The sequence below is a fragment of the Brachypodium distachyon genome, chromosome 2 (assembly GCF_000005505.3).
Source record: "Brachypodium distachyon strain Bd21 chromosome 2, Brachypodium_distachyon_v3.0, whole genome shotgun sequence".
Classification (NCBI taxonomy): domain Eukaryota; kingdom Viridiplantae; phylum Streptophyta; class Magnoliopsida; order Poales; family Poaceae; genus Brachypodium; species Brachypodium distachyon.
The window spans coordinates 11,669,268-11,691,603 of NC_016132.3; the positions used below are offsets into that span (position 1 = coordinate 11,669,268).

At 41.7% G+C, this 22,336-nt stretch overlaps 2 protein-coding genes and 1 long non-coding RNA gene across 8 annotated transcripts; 2 read left to right on the forward strand and 1 right to left on the reverse strand.

The window, feature by feature from the left end:
• The first annotated feature begins 3,332 nt into the window (after positions 1-3,332).
• Positions 3,333-13,982, forward strand: LOC100844566 (LEC14B protein). Of its 3 annotated transcripts, XR_002963075.1 has the most exons (12): positions 3,333-3,489; positions 4,677-4,794; positions 5,677-6,190; positions 6,276-6,395; positions 7,597-7,674; positions 9,483-9,656; positions 10,288-10,365; positions 10,821-10,993; positions 11,307-11,462; positions 12,073-12,179; positions 12,494-12,554; positions 13,542-13,940. XR_002963075.1 is itself a non-coding variant. In XM_003567665.4 (11 exons), exons 3-11 carry the CDS (start codon positions 5,822-5,824, stop codon positions 13,746-13,748), a joined length of 1,416 nt encoding a protein of 471 aa, XP_003567713.1. In that variant the 5' UTR covers positions 3,333-3,489; positions 4,677-4,794; positions 5,677-5,821; the 3' UTR covers positions 13,749-13,982. The 3 variants fall into 3 exon arrangements, 2 of the variants coding, with proteins under 2 accessions (XP_003567713.1, XP_010230892.1); XM_003567665.4 differs by lacking the exon at positions 12,073-12,179 and having other exon boundaries at positions 13,542-13,982; XM_010232590.3 differs by lacking the exon at positions 12,073-12,179 and having other exon boundaries at positions 5,683-6,190; positions 13,542-13,982.
• Positions 13,834-20,800, reverse strand: LOC106866215. 2 transcript variants are annotated; one of them, XR_001406212.2, is made up of 3 exons: positions 20,670-20,800; positions 14,591-14,736; positions 13,834-14,344 (listed from the first exon to the last, which is right to left on the reverse strand). It is a non-coding gene; the product is annotated as an uncharacterized LOC106866215 (long non-coding RNA). The 2 variants fall into 2 exon arrangements; XR_002963076.1 differs by having other exon boundaries at positions 13,834-14,736.
• On the forward strand, positions 15,893-19,198 carry LOC100829689 (probable LRR receptor-like serine/threonine-protein kinase RKF3). Of its 3 annotated transcripts, none has more exons than XM_024458663.1 (2): positions 15,893-17,935; positions 18,806-19,198. In XM_024458663.1, exons 1-2 carry the CDS (start codon positions 16,096-16,098, stop codon positions 18,865-18,867), a joined length of 1,902 nt encoding a protein of 633 aa, XP_024314431.1. In that variant the 5' UTR covers positions 15,893-16,095; the 3' UTR covers positions 18,868-19,198. The 3 variants fall into 3 exon arrangements, with proteins under 3 accessions (XP_024314431.1, XP_003565768.2, XP_024314430.1); XM_003565720.4 differs by having other exon boundaries at positions 18,673-18,810; XM_024458662.1 differs by lacking the exon at positions 18,806-19,198 and having other exon boundaries at positions 15,895-18,216.
• Positions 20,801-22,336: the final 1,536 nt, after the last annotated feature.

Consider the following 22,336-nt stretch of genomic DNA (forward strand, 5'->3'; position numbering starts at 1 on the left):
ATGGGACAATAAGAGGAGGCATAAAAAGAGGGGGCGCGGCGGCAAGACCATCAAGGAGTCCTCCACTGTCACTCAAGATGAGATGCACCATGTGCCTGATATAACTGGAGTCTGGGAGGACAATAGGCCTGACATTCTCATCAAGAACCCATATCAAGGCCAGAGATTCGAAGACGGATCCTATTTCGTGGCTAGGGAGTTCGACCGGGTGCTTCTTTACTATCCTGGAAGACCGATGGTCACCGAAGATTCCCTGCATGCTATGTCCAGAGAGATGCAAGAGCTTCATCAGTTCTACATGCAATCATCAGCTGGTTCTGAACAGCATGCCCAATAGATCAATGTTAGAATCCCACAAGACTATGACTTCTTTGACCAAGAAACTATGAGCATTCAGGAACGTTCTATCACTTTTGGTGTGGTGTTCAAGGAACTGTTCCACCTCTTCAACCGCTAAAAACTTGATATCAACCTCTTAAGGCTGTGATCAGCTTACCAAATAAGAGAACTGCGGCAATTGGAGGTCAAAAAAGTAGCCATTCTAGACCGCGCGATGTTCAACTACGGTGACATTAGTCTTGAGCCTGAAAAGGATGCCTCAAGAACCATGACATCTAAATACTTGGTGGCATGTCTCGAGAAATACGCGGACGACGACTTCATCCTCTTCTTCCTTAATTTGGAGTAAGTTCAATTTTATATATGGAACCGTTTTTTTTTCTAATTCAGTCTTTCTTATACACCCTTAGATACTAAAGTTTTTTTTTTTTTAAAACAGAGACCATTGGGTGACACTACTCATTTGTTTGCCTTGGTCCGCGGTGTACTACTTCGATTCACTGCTTCCGAAGAAGAGTGTTCGAGGTAGGTTCTGGAAACCCATCAAATCACTCATTAACACTGCCTGAAAAGTGGCGACCAAGGGAAAACTAGCTGGTAAAGGCTATAAAGACGAGCCTCACCACAACCACAGGTTCCCTTACCAGCAACAGCCGCCCGGCAGTGTGTTCTGTGGCTACTACTGCTGTCACATCCTTATGGAGAATGCCAGCATGTTCAAGCCTGAGTGGAAGGGGTCAGTCGCGGCGATGGAAGAGTACTGGCGGCCCCGAATGACAATGGGACACCGACCTAAATGGGTCGTGTATAACATTCAAAGGGAGTTCGCCCATCTCATAAACAATGAGGTCATCAAGCCTAGTGGGGACTTCTTCGAACGCGTGGAACAAGTCGTGTCTAGGGTTCACCCACGACAATAGATTCATTTGTATTCTTTATATGCTTTCATGAAATTTTGACACTTTGTAATTATGCTTCTATGGAATTTTGACACTTTGTAATAATGTCATGAAGTGAGATACATTTGTATTCTTTATATGATGTGGCTTATATACAATTGTATGCTTTAAATGATGTGATGTGATGTGATGCGGCTTTATATGTATTTTTCTGTGATGAGATAAATTTTTCTGTGATGAGATACATTTTTCTGTGATGGGATACATTCTGTATATAATTTGCTGTGCTGTATATAATTTGCTGTGTATTTCTTGTGTATTTACTATGATTTTAATTATTTTTTAAAATACTGAAAATGTATCAATGTCAGTCGATCGACCGACAGTGATGGGGAGACGCAACCGTTACTGATGGTAACGGTCGGGAAGGAGCGACCACCACTGATGTATATATACATCAGTAACGATCGCACCGTTACTGATGATGGTACATCAATAATGGTCGGGCCGACCGTTACTGAGGATGGGTATCATCAATAACACGAAGTTAGTAACGGCGGCTCCGACCATTACTGATATGATTTTTCAACCGTTACTGATAACCGTTTCTGTAGTAGTGAGCCCACCACCCCCCAGATCACATGAGCAACACCATCAGTGAAGAAGAGAGGATTAGCAGATTTCAGCTGCCGGCAAAAGGAAAGGCAGGGACCCCAACCAATTTTTCCTTCTCATGTTATCTCTAGTCAAGACAGCATCATGAAACAGAAGCCAGAGGAAAATTTTGATCTTCAAGGGATCGCAGCTTTCCAGATCCATCTATGCCGTGGCAGAAATCTGTAACTCCATTTCTTCTTCTCTCTGTAGCTGCAGCTCCCTCTCTCTGGCTCTTGTTTACCACGCACAAGAACAGAAGAAGCACATAGATATTTGGCAACGGGCGGCCTCTCACCGGCCTGAATTTTCTTCTTTCTATTCTCACTTCTTGTTACCTTAACAAACTAATTACAATGCCTTATACTCCGTATAATACATGCACACACGATTAGGAAACTAATATAACTAATTTTACCGGCCTAGACTCATGCCCACGTCTACCCCTGGAATCTCTCCATATCTTCCTTTTATTTTGCCACACGCATGCAGCTAACGGGCAACAACTCCACCGCATGGCATGCATGCCATGGGCTCCAACCTCGCGCACGGTGCCACATCTCACATCACCTTCTCAGCATCTTGCCTTCAGCCGCATCTCACTATCATCGCAGGCATTTCGCCTCCCATGCACTCGATCGAGGCTCCAATGGCTTACAACTCCTATGAGCTAATTAAACTACATGCAATCGAAAATAAACATGCTAGATACTTGGATCAAGTTTAAAGCTAACAACCAGCAGGCATTCCATGGAGAATTCGCAGTCGTATGCGCTCCATGGTGAAGCCAAGGCATCTCATCTATGCATGCTCTGACAAATGGTGCGACACCGGTGCATGATTCGTATCCAGATCGAGACAAACGTGCTTCTCCTAGTTCAGACGGTGCAGGAGAACGATCATGGTCTCTTATGCAAGGAGAATTTCAAGCTCATCACTAATATCATTGCTTGTCTATGTTTTTAGGCGAACCATGGCAGATATTAGCCAGCCTAAACCATACTTGTCTATGTCTTATGCAAGGAGAAGTTCAGAAGGAAACAACGTCGTGGAGTGTCGTCCCGTCCGATAACAGTTAGATTTTAGTTTTTCACCAAAAGACCCTCCAAACATCTATGAAGATTTAACGCTCGCATCTCGGATGAAACGTCCTCGATGACACGCAAGGGCCCCGTCAACGTCGGGCAAAGAACGAGGTCCACCCGGAGAATCATTCTGCGCACATACAACGCACGGCACGACCCACATCGACGACGTAGCAACGCTTTACGCGATGCTGACGCAAACCGGTTCGTCATGACACCAACAGCGGAATGCTGACGTAATCCAGTGCGCAACCGCAATCGTTGCGTTCCTTCAGCAGTCAGCACACGCCCACTTGTACGAGGCCCACCTCCTGACAATCCCCGCGCCCACCAACCTTCCCTGCCCGCACACGTTTTTCATAGTTTGTGCTTTAACCCGCAGCCCCCTTCAGATTGCAGTATTTATTTATAAAAACCTTCCTTCCCCTCTTCTTCTCCCCCCGCCGCCCCTTGTCGCCTCCGCATTTCCTCCGGTCCAGGGGGCACGAGCTGGACGCCTTCTCTCTTCTTTGGTGAGAATTTCTTCTTCTCCTTACCTTTCTTCGCTAGGAGCCTAGGATCATGGCAAATCATTTCTTTCTTATGTTTGTCCTTCTTTAATTTCGGCGGATAAGTTGGGCTACCTCCTAGCAGGCTATGAGGAGCACAGGCAGGGCAGTTCATTCATGAAGCATGACTAAAATTTTGTTCCGAACGAATAAAGAGTAGAGTTAAAAGACTGTTTTATTGTCTGGTAACTTTCTACTAGTTGATTGGATTCGTTCCATCGTGAATGGTGTCCTGGAGTTCTTTTAGGCGAGCATCGTGTGTTTGTTGTTTTGCCTATGAAGTGGGGTTTCTTCCGGACATACCACGTGAGGTTTCTCCTCGTGCTAATGGAGTAGTGGGGTTTCTTCTGGAAATGTTCTTATGGAGGGAAATTGAGAAGGGTATTTCACTTAGGGAGCCCACGGCAGTTGGCACATTGAACCCGACACTCCCGTGCTTGATACTCCCTCCGATCCATAAAAAGTGTTGCCCATTTTGTACTAGGCGACACTTTTTTTTTATCAGATGGAGTATATGTATGGCAACTAGGGATTCATTATGTAGCAACACCGGGTGTTCTGGTGAAAGCGCAATGAGTTTCATGCACGTTACTAAGATGGCAGGATGAGGCAGTTTTGTGTTTTATCTCCCTGCCTGTAATTCAGGCAATGCTCATCCTAAAACGTTGCTCTCGAGGATGATTGATTTGGCAGTTTAGGCTTTTATGACCCAGTTATGCTGAGTGAGAGAAGGCTTGGCTACATTCTGGACCATGGCCACTTCTGCAATTCTTTTCTTCTCCCATGAGTATCTGTTGTACTGGAATTAAGAGAATATTCTGAAGAAGTTTAGGTTAGCAACTTAACGCATTTTTCTCATTTCTTCACTCAGTTGCTGCCACCCTTGTTGGGTACTTATTGGAAATTTTATTCTCATCATGGAGGCTACCTGCCCAATTGTTTAGTATTGGTTCCGCTAGTTTACAGTTGTTATTATGCTTCTAGTTCGTTCTTACAAAATTAGCCAACAGAGTCATAAGTACTGGGCTTGTGATAATTGTTGCCTCTTCATCAGCTTGAAAACCTAATGCCACTCTCACAATCATGAGAAGAATAGGGACAGGGTTGTTACTTATTTTTGTTAGGCTATTAAATTATATGTCAATTTGTAGGGAATGACTGACTGTAGAAGAGTCCAAGCCTGTGGCTATCAACTGTACTGCCCTGGTTGGAATTGCTTGGACAGCTGGATTGCAAGCCTGTGTCCATGTTAAAATCAATCATTTGGAGGTGAGTGCCAGCATTTTGTTCTTTCGTCAGAGTTTTCATTTGAAAAGATTTAGTGGCAGTCGTCCTGTAACTAGAATACAAATTTGATTTTTCAAAATCAACCCAGCAACACCTATTTACGTATAATGTAGATACGGTCATTGTGAATTTGAAAGATGGCCGTATTGCCCTTATTCACCCGCTTAGGAAATATAAGATACTTGTTTTTTCCACTGCCATCTTTACCAATGTGGTATAACAATGCATTCATCTGCTTTATCGTCCTCTGAACTATCATCAGTTGAGATGGGTGAGGATTTTTTTTGTCCTTTTACAGTGTGTAGTGTCATTTCCAATGTACTCCCTCATTTTCAGTTTGTTAGGCCTTCCTCAAAGATTACAATAATCAAGGAGCACCTAGTTAAGTCCTAGGCCAAGTGCTAGTGTAGCATGCATTGCCATCTCTCTCTTTCATGCATTGGTTGGTTCCACATTAGGAACCAAATTACTCACAAATTAATGTAGATGTAATTAATTTTGCCTATTCCCAAAGCAATGGGCTTACAATCTGGAAATTTGGATTTTTAAGATGTTCCTAATGAATCGAACAGGAGGGATTTACTTGTTTCATTGTGTAGTGCCTTTTAGCACGGTTTCTCATTTGTGTTAATTCATGAAAATGTCGCGTTTTACTGATCTAGTCGGTCCTTAGCTTTTCTTTTCTATAAATAGTGATGTACCTGGAAGAACTGATGCGTTGTTGATTATTCTAGATGTTGAAAAAGAATTAAGCTTAGGTTTATAAGATTAATGAGTGAAAGAAGCAAAAAGTTCAATGAAGCTAACACATCTTTTTAGGGATTTTTTGGATAACTAAGAATACACCCTAACTTTGTCTTTCAGATACAGACTGTTTAGTGAGATATAAATTGAAATAGTATTGGAGCTTAGATATTCTGAGGATATCTAGCAATACAAGGTTCATTGGTTATTTTTGGGAGGTGATCAATGTTTTATTAAATAGTGCTCATTAAGTCAGTAGCCAAACATGCACTGCAAAAGGAAGGCACCACATGGGGAACCATCTCAACAAGAACAAGCCAGTCCTGCAGATGCAAATGGATTATTTGCCATTGAAGAGGAGATTTGCCATCTTACTAGGCTCAAATCAGAGCCAAGTGATAGAACTCGTACGCCCCTTCATGCTCGCAAGAAGTGTCATATCTCAACATTCAAGCTATTGTCAGGGAGAGAATCCAATTTGTCTGGGTTTGGTCGATTCTCTTCAGCTGATTGCTCTTATGCTCTTCGAGATCACCTACCAGTAAAAGGCCCGTGGTGTGTTGATGACATGGATAGTGAAGCATACATCTCACAATTCTCTTCAGATGGTTCCCTACTTATTGGTGGTTTTCGGGTATGTGACTATCGTGCTATTATGTGGAAGAATATTATCCTGTATGTTTTGTGCATAAAGATTTTTGATGCGGAAATATAATCAGGGAGGTCACATCAGAATCTACAATGCTGACAATAAGTGGAAGATTCATAAGGATATAACCTGCAAAAAGCTGCGGTGGACAGTGTCAGATATTGCTCTCTCACCTGATCAACGATACCTAGTAAACCTCTTTATTTATTGGTTATTTCGGTTCATTATTTTGCCTTTAAATGGTTACATGCTTCCTTGTTCATACTAGCATTATATTCCACATTATGTCCATGGGCTAACAAAATACTCTGTTCAGTGTATCAGATTACTAGTTACTTCAATCAATTTCTCATCAAACTCATATGATATTTGTGACAGTAGGATTGATCTTAACACCATATTTTGTTGTCATAGCAGGAGATTGTGTTTATTTGTTCTGCTCAATTTTGATGATAAGTTTATAGTCATGGTATATTGTATATAAAGTTGAGTGTTTCGTATTTGAAGCATAGCACATTATGACCTTCAAAATCATGCAATTTGTAATTTTCATTAAGCATTTCAGCCTCATGAACTGAATGGCAATACCATGCACAAGATGAATAATGCATATTCAAACATTTTCCCTAGCCTTTATCTCGTCAAAATAAGATCAATGACAGTTATGGATCGTAAGGCTTGTTGTCTTCAAAGATATAAAGCCCATCACAATTTCAACCTCCCTTTTCTTGTCATTTTGGACACTGGCACACAGTCTAGTATACACCTTTGCGTATCATTGTTTATATTGATTTGTAGCAAAAGAAACATTTAAAAGATAGTGAGATGAAAGTATGTTATTCCGACAAACCAAGTAATAGTATTCACAAATGAGAGATCCCACTACTTCTTTCTGTATAAGAGTGTTAGGGGGTCAAAGTGTTGAAATGTTGATTGCTAAACATCAATACGTGGCAGACTCCTACTGTCATTTACCAGCAGAGAAGATTCTTTCTTATCTTGGTAACATTTTATACATTTCCCTGTCTGTTCCTACACATATTATGATGCACAAAATCTTAGAGAGCTGATTAAGAAGTAGGTATACTCACCTTTTCCTCGTAACTTCACACCTTGCATTTTTTTTATGATGCACGAAATCTTAGAGAGCTGATTATGAAGTAGGTATACTCACCTTTTCTTCGTAACTTCACACCTTGCATTTTTCTTATTCTTCACTACATAAGAAATATATGTACAAATTATATATATCCATGATTTCTGGCAAACCATTCTTATCTCTCTCACTGACTTCATGAACTACACTTTACGGTAATCCACATTTGGTTATATATATTTTTGGTTAACATATTTCTATTTTACTGCTAAAGTGCTATTGATCCTTTTTGCAGGCGTATTCCAGTCTGTCGCCTACTGTTCACATAGTAAATGTTCAGAGTGCTCTGAAGGAGTCACATGCTAATATTACAGTATGTCCTCCCCTCTAAATTTTTATATGCTCAAGCCAAACCTCTGGATAATTGAGTCTGAAATTTACATGCATCTAGGGGACTGTTAGTTCCATGTTCATTCTCATTCCACACATTCTCATCGGCATTTTCATGAATGTCAGTTCACAGATGGAGAAAATTATTTATCACAAGTGTCTTCATGTAAAAATTTCTCTCTCCGCAAACGCAAAGAGCATTGCATCTTGTTATATTGGCATGTAGAAAAATATCTGTACATGCCTTAGGGAAGGCCAGCCACACACAAACCGAAAGTAAAAAAATGCACAGGAACAAGGTTTGTCTTCATTGGCTTCGGCGCGGCAGGAGGGATTTTAGGCCTGGCACGCCTGCATCACCTCAGCCTCAGCAAGAAGCCTCATCTTTAACCATCTAAGGCACACATCCAGCAATTCAGTGAGAAGGATTAGGGGAGACAACCCTTTCTTCTGTGTCACCGTCATACCGCTCAATCGACAAGATCATCATCCAGGGGCGGTGGCGAGGCAGTGGTTTTCGATCCAAGCGAGGACGTCATGCCAGGATTGGCGTGGAAGGGTGCAGTCGTCAAGTCGTTGACCCCAGCTTTGTTGCACAGGCAGCATGGTGAATGTGGCAGGCCGCTCCAACACCAAACAGTCTGATCTTTTGTTCTATACTCCTTTGGCCCCTTCCAAATCATACTCAAGCTTCGCGACTGAGCAGGAGCGAGCCAAGTATTGGCCTGCTCCATTTCGACTTTAGCACATCCTTTTGTGCAGATTGAAATGAGTACTCTCTTATTCTTTTGCTCTACTACCACTTGCATGAAAGGTCTGAATTGATGTGGTGACATATATATCTCTATCTCTACTACTATAAAGGGGGAGTTTGTCCCTCCCTCCTTCATCCACTTATTTTCAACCGTGGGATCTAACAGCTCAGATCCACGTATCCACCCATCGGTGCAAATCCCCCCTAGTGTCCACCCATTCACGCAAAAAAGAAAAGAAAATGAAAAAGGCCCTCAGTGACCGCAGGACCTCAAATCTCCAGCAACACCCCTTCTAGAAGACAGCAACAACCATACGACAATGTTGCCAGAACTAGCGAAGGCCAGGACAAAGGTTTTCACTCTAGAGTTCTCCACTGCCGGCACCTTGACCCAACCAGTGAAGGCCCAATCACCCAGGCATTTCAGTACTCCAAGACAATACCTTCAGGAAGGAGATGATTTGGGACGGTTGTCATTGCCATATCCAACCAACAAAGGCCAGATCAAGCCTTTCTCCCTGGTGCTCAAAAACCAACTGCGCTCAACCAACCAATGAAGGTGAGAGTATTACCGGCATCTGTGCTCATGTCTGGTTTAGCCATGATGGTCGAATCGGCCACCAACTATGAACCCCTACAGAGAAAAAACAGAAAGCCCAGCAAAATCACAATAGTTTCAGCTAAAACCAGCCAAACGACCACAGGGCATGTCATGCATGATGTATCCTCCGTAGTGACAGATGGCATTGGAGGGTAGAGAGGCGGCTAGGGTTGAGACCTGAATAAAGTAACAACCTGGAAAGAGATCTAGTTTCTAAAGTGAAAGAAACCAAGTCCTAATAACAGAAGAAGATATAGACCTACTGCCGCCGGCTCCGATCTGTGGGCCTGGGCTCTGCAGAAACACCTGCCTACCTACTTGAATGATTGCCAAATGAATATGCTTTGTTTTTTTGTTAACAATATTTATTGATGCTTTCCACGTATTTCAGCTAGTTTTGGCAATCTTTTTTATTTTATTTTTTATTATAATGCAGGAAATTCATGAAGGGTTGGATTTTTCTGATGATGACGACGAATTCTCTTTTGGAATCTTTTCAGTAAAGTTTTCAAAAGATGGCCACCATCTTGTTGTTGGAAACAACAATGAATCAATATGTATTTATGATCTTGGAGCAAACAAAGTAACAGAACGCTTTCATGCTCATATGGTATGAATTTCTCCTTTTGTAACCTAGCTTTACAATGTACACTAGAACACAATTCGGTGATAGATAATTAGATATAGCTGCTCATATTCTTGTGCAGTATTAAAACATTCAAAGCACCTCATGTGTGAATTGATACTTTTCGCATGATCTTTAAAAAATAAGTAGGTTTTTAATGATTTTAGTCTACTGCCTATAAAAAAAATGCTCACACTGTAGTTCTGTAAAATTTTATTCTGCTTCCTATAATGGATCATTATGATTGAAGAAGAAGCTGCGTTGGGAACATATCTTTCATTGTACAAATGTCATGATGCGTAGAGCTGTGGAGGCCAGAAGTTATTTGCTTCGGGCCTGCGGTATTTGGCCTAGCACACATATCTAGATGCCTATGTTGTTTCTTAAAATCATGTACACAGCAGGAAAATACTTCACCAGGGGAACAGTTGTAACGGCATGATGGCTGAGACTTGGGCTATCCATCAAAGGCACATGCTACACATCTAATGTTGTTAGATATAACTTATGTGTGAAACAAATCGTATGTATTTTCTTTTCTAGGGTGGTCATTGTTTTACAAGTGTTCTGTTCCATTCCTGGACATCTTACGTTATTTATCTCATTTGTTTCAAAGGCTGATGTCAATGTGGTCACTTTCGCTGATGAATCCAGTGATGTCTTGTACTCTGGGAGTGACGATAGCCTCTGTAAGGTGAGCTGATTTTCTAGTTTCAAGTTGCTTGTGCTATTCTTTCCAAATCCTAGTTCAGAACATACATCTTACTGGTTCACTAGAGAAGACAGGCACCTGACACATTTAGCTGGCTAATTATCCAACAATGCTTGAATAGGCGAGGTAACACATATGCTCTGCGCTAACATATTCAAAACATAAATAATGAGTTCAAAAATTGATTAGCAGGTTGTATAACTTCTACAAGACAGCAATGCAGTAGCAAAATAAGTTAATTGCTACATGTGATACCTAATTTTATTTCCTGCCAGCACTCTAGCACGATCGATCTGAATGCATGATTCCATTTTTTACCTGCATAGGAGATGTAAAATCAGTGAAAGCCTGAAGATCATGTGAGCATATCTTGTAGTGTTATCATAAATCATATTCATGGAGTCTTGATTTTATAGACAATGTTTTGCAACATTCAGGTCTGGGATAGGCGCTGCCGGAAGAGAGGGAAACCAGTAGGTACTTTGACAGGTCATTTAGATGGGATTACATTTATTGATAGCCGTGGAGACGGGCGTTATTTCATCTCCAATTGCAAGGATCAGACTATTAAACTATGGGATATCAGGAAAATGTCCTCCACTCTGAAGGAGTAACTACCAAACTTACTTTACATGACCATTTGTACAAGTAATTTATTGTTTATACATGAAAATGAATTGTTTGAGGCAAGTAGGAACGTAAATTCAGACTTTTTTTTAGATGATCAACTCTTACAAAATGAGCCTTTCTGAATTATATATAGGAGTGTAGCTAGCTGACTATGGTGAAACTTTTCTGTTAGGAACATGTTCTTCACCAGCCATGCCTTTGTTTTTCTCCTGTTTGAACTCATAAGATCAATTTTTTATCCATGATCTATTTTCCCTGTTTTTATCTTATTTTCTGTACAACTGTCTATGCAGCTGCACACCAAAAGCACATGAATGGGATTACAGGTGGATGACTTATCCATCAGAAGCCCGACATTTGAAGCATCCATATGATCAGTCACTAGCCACGTTCAGAGGCCATTCAGTGTTGCGCACACTTATTCGTTGTTATTTTTCCCCATCACACAGGTTAGTTGAAAACATGGGATTGTTTTACTTCAAATAAATTAGACCTTTAATATGAATATAGAAAATATTTATTTAATATAGATATCTACTGGCATATTTAAGAGGGACCTCTGGTTTCTGATCTTAGTTGTGGAATTTTATGGTCTTACTAAGCCCATGTGGTTTTGATATTTCTTAGATGGATCCATTAGTAGGAGTAGTCCAGGATGGAATTCAGATCTACAGTCGAAATAATCTCCATTTTTCTTCTATCGGATTCTTTATTGAATGCTTATGGATTTTGGCTGTTTGTTCGTTTTCACTCTCCGTCTCTCCCTGCCACATCACATAAATCTTTCTACAAACACCTGAATCCCTCCTTTGTTTTTTCGAGAAAATGTAGTAGTCTTATGTCTCGATGCATGGATACATAGGAAATAGTTATTTACAAGCTACAAGTAGGCTATCAAAATTGGCCTATTATTGGAATAGGGGCAAAAGCTAATGTAAATCATCTTCATAAATGTTTCCTCTGTTCCGCAAGCTGCACCATCACTTGAGGCGTTCACTAAATTGAAAAAAAAAACTTTTGGTCAACTGTGTGGTCCAAAGTGATGCTTTTAATTTCCAGGGAAGTAAAAGCTCGTGTGGTGTAAGAAGCAATGGCACAATAGCATACTATCATCATATCATGCATCGATCTGTGTTGTTATGAGTTACTCCCTCCATTTCACAAAGGTTGGCGTATTTTATTTCATTAAGACAAGGCTTTGACCAATGAAAACTCTATTGATATGTGTTTTTTCATACATGAAATTTATATCAATAGATTCGTCTTTAAAAATTCTTGCTAATGATCATGGTTTCGTATCATATAACTTACATATTAATAGAGTAATTTTTTATCAAAGGTTTGTCTTAACGAAACGAAATATGCCAACCTTTGTGAAATGGAGTACATGCCTTCCCTCGCAAAAAAAGAAAGAAAAAACAGACAGTTACATGCCTTGTTTTGTCAGTAATGTTGTTTGCTATCTCATCATCTTTTGCAGTACGGGTCAGAAGTACATATACACAGGATCCAGTGACCAGTGCGTCTACATTTATGATGTGGTATGGGCCTTATATGCTTCCTTTAAACTTTTTTTTTTTTTAGTGGGGGGAGGGATTGTACTATTTGCAAATAATGGTGGTTTTTGTGCTCATATGGATGCACATCCGATCCCCTTTTGGAAAAACTAGATGACATGCTATTAAATTAAAAAAATAAATTCCAAACACACTTCTAAGAGTGTCATTTTCATTAGAAGAAAGCGCCAAGATGTTGCGGGTTCTGTGAGATGGTAGAGTTTTGATATTCTCTTTAAATATTTTGGGTTCTTTAATATTTTTTGTGTTCAGACAACAAACCTATGTATGCACCTATGAATTAGTCAATATTCTCTTTCATATTTTGGGTTCTTTAATATTTTTGTGTTCAGACAACAAACCTATGTATGCACCTATGAATTAGTCAAATGTTCTATTGATTGGGATGACAAGATTCGACAAAATTTGCGTACATGTCCATGTCGATGAGATAGAGCTTAAGTGTAAATTTTACCTATAACTAGTGACTGGACGTCCAATGCAAGTGTCAACTAATACATGAAATATTATTGGCGGAAGAATGACACTCATGAGATTGATTTATAATTAATTGGATCTCCATAATAGAGGGCTAGGAAGGCTCTGGGTATACCAATGGCATTTGTGGATAATTAAAATGTGGTATACATCATTGAAGCGACGTGAGATGTTGGATTTAGGCATTTGAATGGTTAAGATCTTTTGAATACACCACCACTCATACTTTTGGTAGTAAATCTGACACTAAAGAACAAATTCGGAACCTGAAAGCATACCATGATTCTGCATATTATAGTATCAGCTGTGCTGTTCGATGCCTTGGTGCAAGTCAAGTTCAACCTTGACAACAGTCGTACCAGCATAGCCACTCAAAGCACTTCGAAGGCTTCGATCTTGTGTTCAAATTTGCATTATCCATCTAAATGTTGCGCCCTTGCTCCGTATGAACCGGATGTACGTCCATTCTTGCAGGCCACTGGGAACGTTGTTGAAAGACTCAAATGGCACGGATCAATCGTCAGAGATTGTTCCTGGCACCCCTGCCTTCCAACGCTTGTTAGCTCTTCATGGGATGGCTACTTGGCCCGGTGGGAAGCAACGGAGGATGACGACGATCCCACCAAGCTCAAGAGATGGAAACAGAAGATGCAGCCAGAGGGATATACATTTGTGTTGTAGAAACTCCCGCTGCCATTGGCTCCCGCTGCCATTGGCTGCTGCCTAGCGCGAGCCCTTTTGATGTTTTCTCAAACTCGCTCCTTGTATATGTAGCAAAGGAGTCAGACACTGTTATAGATTCACCAGACTGTACATCAATTTTTGAAGCCATTTGAGATTGAAAAAAATATTCAGAATTTTTTTTTTGGCACACCTATGTACAGTTCAAAAGACGAATATATTGTTTTTCTATCTCTTTGGCTAGGTCGTTGTCAGTTGAACAAAGATAATACTCACTCCGATTCATATTAATTGTATGTCAAAATATTACATGTACCTAGATACTTTTTAGACATAAATGCATCCATATTTTGGCAAATTTGAGACAAGTAATATGGATCGGAGGGAGTAATAACATATTCCTCATGCGGCATCATGTGCAAAATTGCCGGTCTAACATATGCACAACAAAATTCATTATCTGAAACGGATGAGAATGCAAGAAATATAATTCTTCGGCTCAGCAACTTCTTAGTTGTTAACAAGCATGCCACATGATTTATTTTATTTTTGTACCCGAGCCTCTGCTTTTGATAATTACTTCATCTGCATCAAACCTACAAACAAACAACACACACAAGCATCAGCTATTAAAAAAACATTGATTGGATTATTGACCTAGATAAGAATAAGTTCCAAGTTTACATAGCAGTAACATACTCACCCCGTCCAAAAGTAAGTGACGTGGATTTGTATAGATTTTTATACAAATCCACGTCACTTGTTTCGGAACCGAGGGAGTATATGATTAGTAGCTAGTTAGCATGAGTTTACGGAATATTGATATATCCTGTTCCAATTACCAATTGTGTCCGGTGTTTTTTGCTTCCTCTACCTCAATCCTCCAAACAAGTAGACAATAGGCACAAGCATCACCTATATAATGCAGAATCATGTTAGAAGTGTGTTGAAAAATCCCTTCCTCAGAGGTACGGTGGCTCCAATCTACCTGCGATAGTAAAGATGGAGGTAATTACAAGTGTGAACATCAATAATATCATAAACAGTTCGTAACGAAAGCATTAAACGTGAACGATCATGTTAAACTGGAATGGTATCGTCGGCAGTAACTGATTCGCACACCCTCACAAAGGTAAGGGACTGTTTTGTTTTGAGCCAACTCTAGCCATGCCAAAATATTGGCAACCAATTAAAATTTGGTGCTTGTTTGCTTTGTTGCCAAAAATTTGGTTGCCAATGACTTTCTAGCCATCCCTCTCACAGATTTTTGCTAAATCTTTGGCCATGGGTGAGCTCAAGAATTGTTGGCCAAATAATTGGCCAGCCAAATTTTGCCAAGATTTGGTAGGGCTGCATTGGGCGTAAACCAAACAGGCCATTCCTTTCTTCCAAGCTTCTCATTGTCTTCATCTTCTGCTCCTATTGTTGTTGACCGACTTATGATTGGCGCTGGGCAGAAGTAGGCTAACTTGGAGGCCGCTCGGACCCCTGCCCCGGACGAGGGTATGACTGGCTATAACTCACTGATCGAATTCAAACCCAACCGAACCGAGGTTTTGAGCTATAACTTTAGGCCTTTTTGATTCACAGGATTTTGAAAACTGATGAATAGAAGAAAAACAAGAATATGACAGGAATGCATGTGTAAAACTAAATATTTAGAAACACAAAAAATATGTAAGATGGACATTTGATTCACAAGAATAGGAAAAACACAGGAATCCAACTCGATACAATCAAATCAAAGTCAAACCGCATCGATAAGTACAATTGGAAAGTTATTATACAAATGAACACTCTTGTCTCGCCTTTTGTGCGTAGGAATTCAAAAAAAAGGTCCGAATGGATGTTTAAATTCATGTGTTTTCCTTTAAAATAAATATCAAAAAGGCATTTTCCTCCATTTTTTCCCTTTACCCATTCCTTGAAACAAATGAGTGAACAGTATCGCAAAGGAAAATTTTATATGAAATCCTTATACTTTTCCTGTTTTCTTATGAATGAAATAGCCTTTGGTTGCAAATTGGCGTTTCGTCGCAATTTGACTCCCTTGAGAAAAGAAAAGACGCTTTCGCATCATTGCCGTCCCAACAGCACCCACTCACCTTCCTTTGGATTTCATACTCCTGAAAAGGCCCCACCTTCCACACTCCTCCCTCATCCACAGAGCGCAAGTAGCCAACAGCCCAACAGAAGAAAGTCTCCGCAATCAATTCCTCCGTGCCGGCGTTCGAACAGAGTTCGAGGCAGCTGTGCTGGGCTGGCGGTGGTCGGTCCAACATCCGTCCACCCCCCGGTGGGCGGCCGGCCGTTCCCCACCCTGATCCCCAAGCCCCCGTCTTCTCCTATGTCCCTCCATCTTCCCCTTCTCTTCCTCCTTGCCGTCTTCCTCTTCCCCACCTCGCTCCACTCCCAGCCCACCTCGCCGCCGCCGCCGGCACGATGCCCGCTAAACTTCACCGCGCTGCGGCCCTTCCTCGGGCCGCAGCAGCCCCCCTCCGACGACGCCTCCCGCTGCGCCTTGGCGCTCCAGTCCGTCCGCCTACTCCTCTCCCTCCACCTCGCCGCCACCGGCTCCTTCCTCGTCCCCGCTGCTGACGCTTCCTCCTCCTGCCTCCCGCCGCTCCGCGCCGCGCTCCCCTTCCAGCTCCCTCCGCCCGACGCCTGCGGCCTTGGGGGGCTCGACGCGCTGCTCTCCGCCCCCGGATGCTCCAACGTCTCCACGCTCGCCGACTTCGACCGCCTCGTGCCTGCCTCCGCGCGCAGGGACATCAACGCCAGCTGCGACCGCGAGCTCGGCCCCGTCCCGGTCTGCACCGCCTGTACCACCTCGCTCAGCAAGGCCGCCGCGGCCTACCTCCTTCCTGGATCCCCCGACGGCGGGAACAACGTCACGGGCTGCGTCCAGTACCCCTTCATCTACGCCGGAGCCGCCGCCAGCCCGCGGGGCCCCGACGACCCGGACACCGCCTTCTGCCTCTACCTCCTAAGTGCGAGCTCTGGGTCCATCGGCGGATCCGGCGCCCCTGGTTGGCTCTACGGCGTCGTGTTTGGATGCATCGGCTTTGTGCTCGTGGTTGCCGCGGCTGCTGGTTCGTGGTTCTTGCTGCGACGGCACCGGAGGCGCGCTGCAGCGGCCGCACTAGCTGCGGCCAGGGCGGACAGCAGGAGCAAGCGCTCGCAGGCCATGGAGTCCATCAGCGCCAGCACCACACTCGTCAAGTTCACCTACGATGAGATCAAGACGGCCACAGGGGGCTTCACCAGGGAAAGCCTCATTGGCCGTGGTGGATTTGGGAATGTGTACCAGGGGGTGCTCCCAGATGGCACAGAGGTGGCAGTGAAGCGCTTCAAGAACTGCTCCGCAGCCGGGGACTCCGCGTTCGCACACGAGGTGGAGGTGGTGGCCAGCGTACGCCATGTCAATCTCGTCACGCTCCGTGGGTACTGCATTGCCACCACGCAGAGGGAGGGGCACCAGCGTATGATTGTATGTGACCTCATGCACAATGGCAGCCTTCACGATCATCTGTTCAGCTCCGGAGAGTGCCTGATGGCCTGGCCGGTGAGGCAGAAGGTTGCCATTGGGATGGCAAGAGGGCTGTCCTATCTGCACCGTGGCACACAGCCGGCTATCATTCACAGAGATATCAAGGCTAGCAACATCTTGCTTGATGACGATTTCGAGGCAAAGGTGGCTGATTTTGGATTGGCCAAGTTTGCGCCGGAGGGGATGACACATGTGAGCACACGGGTTGCTGGCACAATGGGTTATGTCGCTCCGGAGTATGCCCTCTATGGCCAGTTGACTGAGAAAAGCGATGTCTACAGCTTTGGAGTCGTGCTTCTTGAGCTTATGAGTGGGAAGAGAGCCTTCATCTCTCTCAGTGAGGGTCAGAGCTTCGTGCTCGCTGATTGGGCTTGGTCATTGGTGCGTAGTGGAAAGACACTGGATGTGATCCAAGAAGGAATGGTTGAGCCTGGTCCTACTAAGGTCATGGAGAAGTATGTACTTGTCGCAGCACTCTGCACACATCCACAGCTGCATGCCAGGCCAACGATGGAGCAAGTTGTGAAGATACTGGAGGCAGATTCAGCACCAGGGCCTTTAATCATTCCGGACCGGCCGCTCCCTGTTGTTGCAAACCTTGCTGACATTGAGAGGTCAGTCAGCAGCAGCGGTTCAGGTCAGCTGTTCAGCCCCTCTGGTTTCCGGTCTTTTATTCATAGAAATGAGGATGATGTTCTGGAATCTCCAAAAGACACATGATATCTTGCTTAGCTGAATAGAGATGCTTTATAGGAGCAAATTTAATGTGTATCATATTTTCTTTTGTTAGTTCGATTTTTGTTTCATGGGATTATACATTGCAGACAATTCTTGTCTGTGGTTGTTGCTCTCACAGTTGGATTCATTTGAAGATATGTGATGATCTTTTTCTTTGTTACATACGTAAGTTCTAATTGCTGGAAAGAGTTTTTTACGATTTTGGCTTTAGATGATGAGATATTGGAATCTCAGTATTTATAATTTGGTAGATTAGAATGTAACCTGTAGAAGTTATTGTCATCAAAAGTCACTGTTCTGCATTACTGCATTAGGGCAGATCAGTTGGATAGAAGAACAAGGCGATGTTCCATTAAGATTCCATTACCTTCTATGTTATTGTAGTTTTGAGAAGTTCATAAACATAAACTTCAGTATGTTAGAACCCTATATCTTATGAATTTCCAGTAGTATTCAAAAGTTTTTAGGCCAATTGAGTTAATTCATGATTATGCTAAAAAAGAGCCCCGGATAACTGCTCCTGAAAGCTTTGTTGTTCATCTAACTGATAACCAATACGAGTTTATTATTGCACCAATTAGAATCTAGTGACATCGCCTGCTACATATGTACTGCTAACTAGCCAAAATCTTATAGGATCGTCACTGCCAAGTAGATAAAAGGTCAGGTATCAGTGTACGCATTAACATAATTTGCCTGAAGACCACTGAAGATTTTTTTTTTGGAGCTAAACGGAAGGGGAGACCCCTACCTTAATTTTATAAAACAGTGCCAGAAACAGGCATTCATCTTACAAGATGGTTGTGCAAGAAGAACAAGGGAGGGGGATAGAAAGGAGCAAGGGAAAAAAGAAGATAAAAGATTACAACATGCAAATCTTCTAGTCAGGCCATGAATCTATCAAATGCTGGGCAGCCTTCTTCTCGACTTTTTTCATTCTGAAAAACCACAACTTGAAAGTATCTTGACATTGTCGAACCACCATGGGAACCACTGAAGATTCCTTTCTATAATCTGGGATTGTGTACATACTTATTTGGTGTTAATTCTTACCCCGTGTCTGCCAAAATCTAGTTTTACTTTTGTATACAAAAGATTGTTATTGTTATCTGAACTCTGAGAACATGAGTAAACTATCTTAAATGACTAATTTGGATATTTACCTTCAGTTGCAATTGTATTTCTTTGCACTCGACTCTTGGTGAAATCTCAACTGAGGTTCACTCTCCCAATTTTTACCTTCAGTTCCGAGTGTTCCATTTGAGGCTTCTGGCTTCAATCCTTTTTTTTCCTACATGTCTACTCAGCAACATATTTCATGACGATATACTAGTCTTGTAAAATTTCGAAGACTTGTTTCTGTTCTATCCGTTTGCCATTCTTTTTAGTTTCGAAACGTCAGAAGAAAAATAGTTTGATATGAGCAGAGTCAATCCTTGATGGTTGTTTCTTGTTTTTGGTGATGTAGGCCAACTTATAATTTGAACTATGATCAAGTGATACTTGCTCAATCTTCAGGTTCTTCTAATACATACGTATGTAGAAAAATCCGAGTCACTTGGAGATAGTAGTATATACTGGTCTTGCTCGTGACCATAAAATATAAAGCACCATTTCTTTTGAACACGTGATGGAACTTTGTGGGAATAGTTCATATTGGGTTGTACATCAAGTGTATAAGTCATACTATCATCTGAATAATGAAATGCTGATTAGAGTAATTTATCAGTAAAACAATTCGCTGACTTAAAATATGTACTTCTACCATTTGCGTTCTCAACCACAAAATAGGCAAGCTCCAGCCGCAGCGCGGCGGCGCAGCATGGTCCAGCGGCAGTTGCGTGGGGGTCGTTTCTTTCCCATGCTCAGTAAAAAATAAAGAGGCTGGGTTCTTTTTTTTATACAGAGAAAAAACCTAAGTTTTAGGAATACCAGGGTATTAAAACCACAGTATTTTTGGGTGACCAAACACCTTATGTATTTAAAACTGAGGTAAATCTAAAAACTGCAGTATTCTCATAATACATAGAAAATACTGAGCTATCAAACAGATTGAAAACCATGGTATTCTAAAACTACAGTATTTTTTTACCATGGGTACAGGATACTGTAGTTTCTAAAAAACCCAGTTTTTCTCAGTTTTGGGAAAACAACGAAAGCTTGTTCCGTTGGTGCACAGCAGCTAGCCAGCCGCTAGTTTAATTTAATTAAATCACAGATCAGATCACCGAGCACAAGAACAAAATTTTGTTAACTATCCTCGCCAACCAGCAGAAGCAGTATGCGATCGATTCGTCCGGATCGCAGGAAGGAGGAGGCGGCGGCTGCAGCACGTGCGGTGCGGGTGAGAAAGACGGATGGATGGAGAAGAAAGAAGTAGAGGCTCGCTTCGTTCGAGCTAGGAAGGACGGACGGAGCAGGCTGGATCTTGTGGCGGAGGACGTGGCAATCGGTCGGTGTTGAGACGAAGGAAGGAAGGTCTCGCTCGGCACTGGCACAGTTGCAGCCGCTATATTCTTACTGGGCCGTACGAGATGGATGGCGGCGGCGGCGAGGGCAGAGCCGCAGAGGATTACGGCGGCGGCTAGGATAGAAACGGGAGAGCGCTTCAGCGAAAAGGGTATAGAACTCACCGTTTTTATCTTTGGCTTTTGCTTTCTCCATCTCCGCAATGGGGACGATCGGCGCCAGCGGCGGCTGGAGGAAGTCGCGAGCGAGGGTGGTTGAGAAACACCGAGCGAAGCGGTCGGTTTGTGTTTCTTCCTTTGATCTTTAAAAGAAAATAAACAGGTCAGGTTTTTTTATATACAGAAAAATACCTCACTTTTAGCAATGCCATGGTACTCCCTCCGTCCAATAATACGAGGCACGCACGCACGCATTCCTAAATTGTCAATTTAACTAACTAAATATAAAATAAATAAATAAATAAATAGTTAGAAAGTTCTGTCGATTACGAATCTAATAATATACTTTTTGTTAAAAAATATATATATATATAATTAATCAAATTGATGATCTACAGTTTTTTCTTGGGAGTATTATGTGACTTGGGAGTATTAAAACTACAGTTTTTTCTTGTGGCCAAACAGCTCACTGCATATAAAACCAAACGAAGTAGTGCTATTCTCACAATACATAGAAAATACAGTACAGAGCTATCAAACCAAGTAGTGCTCAACCGTGAAATTATTTTTTCAGCCTAGATATATTATTATTTCAGTCAACCGAGAAATTAGTAATAATATAAACAAATTTGTATATCATACAAACACATTTGCATTCTCTTTTAAATCAATCATACCATGTGTTACAATACTCCTATAATGTCTAATTTTCTTTCACGTAAGTGTACGTAATTGTGCCAGTTGTAAAATTTCTTCAAGTTCTTTGTAAGAGTACTAACTGAAAGTAAGTGTTAAGAGTAGAATTGAACCAAAATGAAATAGGAGAACAAAAACCTCAAATTTCTGACATAACTTGATTAGAAAATAGTTACCAAAGTAGTACATACAACATTTGAAGTATATAGAAACACACTTTCATAAATAGTTCTGAAACATCATTTGTTCTCTACCATCTAAGGATCTCACTGAACTATAAGACTGAGTTATTTTTCGCTATTCATCAGATAATTATGTACTCGGTGTATAGTATATAAGATTAGAGACCTCATTAAATATCGTAAAGAAGGATTTGTTTTCTTTGCTTGTTTTTCTAGAATACTTCGCACATCATGGTTTTAGGTAATACAATAAATGAAGAACTCATACTCTTAAGTTGTAAATGGGATGCTTCAACAATTTTGAAAAGGAGAGTGGATTTTCTTCAGTATGAAAAAAGCATATCAGTTAACCTGATTTTTGTGAATTCTCTTAGTTCCTGGAGCCTAGTTTTCTTGTTTGGAGCAAGCGGATAAGGGTAGCTAGCTTTATAGGATATGAACACACCAAGCAACATAAATTTATGGTGAACACACCATCCTACGTTCATATTGAGTTACGAATGCCAGGATGAGATGTTTTCATACACAAGACAATTATTAGATAGATGGATGGATGGATTGACATAACGGATAGATATATATCGGTGGATAGATAGATGGACGGATGGATAGATAGGTAGACAAACAAATAGATAGAGAGAGAGATACATTATTGTTTGACAAGTAGATAGATAGATAGACATGACTGTGGTGTATAGAATAATAGGAAACTATTGTATAATACGCACTACATACATTCTGGGGTCAAATGATATCGACAATCTTTTCTAAAAGATAGGGCATAACCTCATTCAT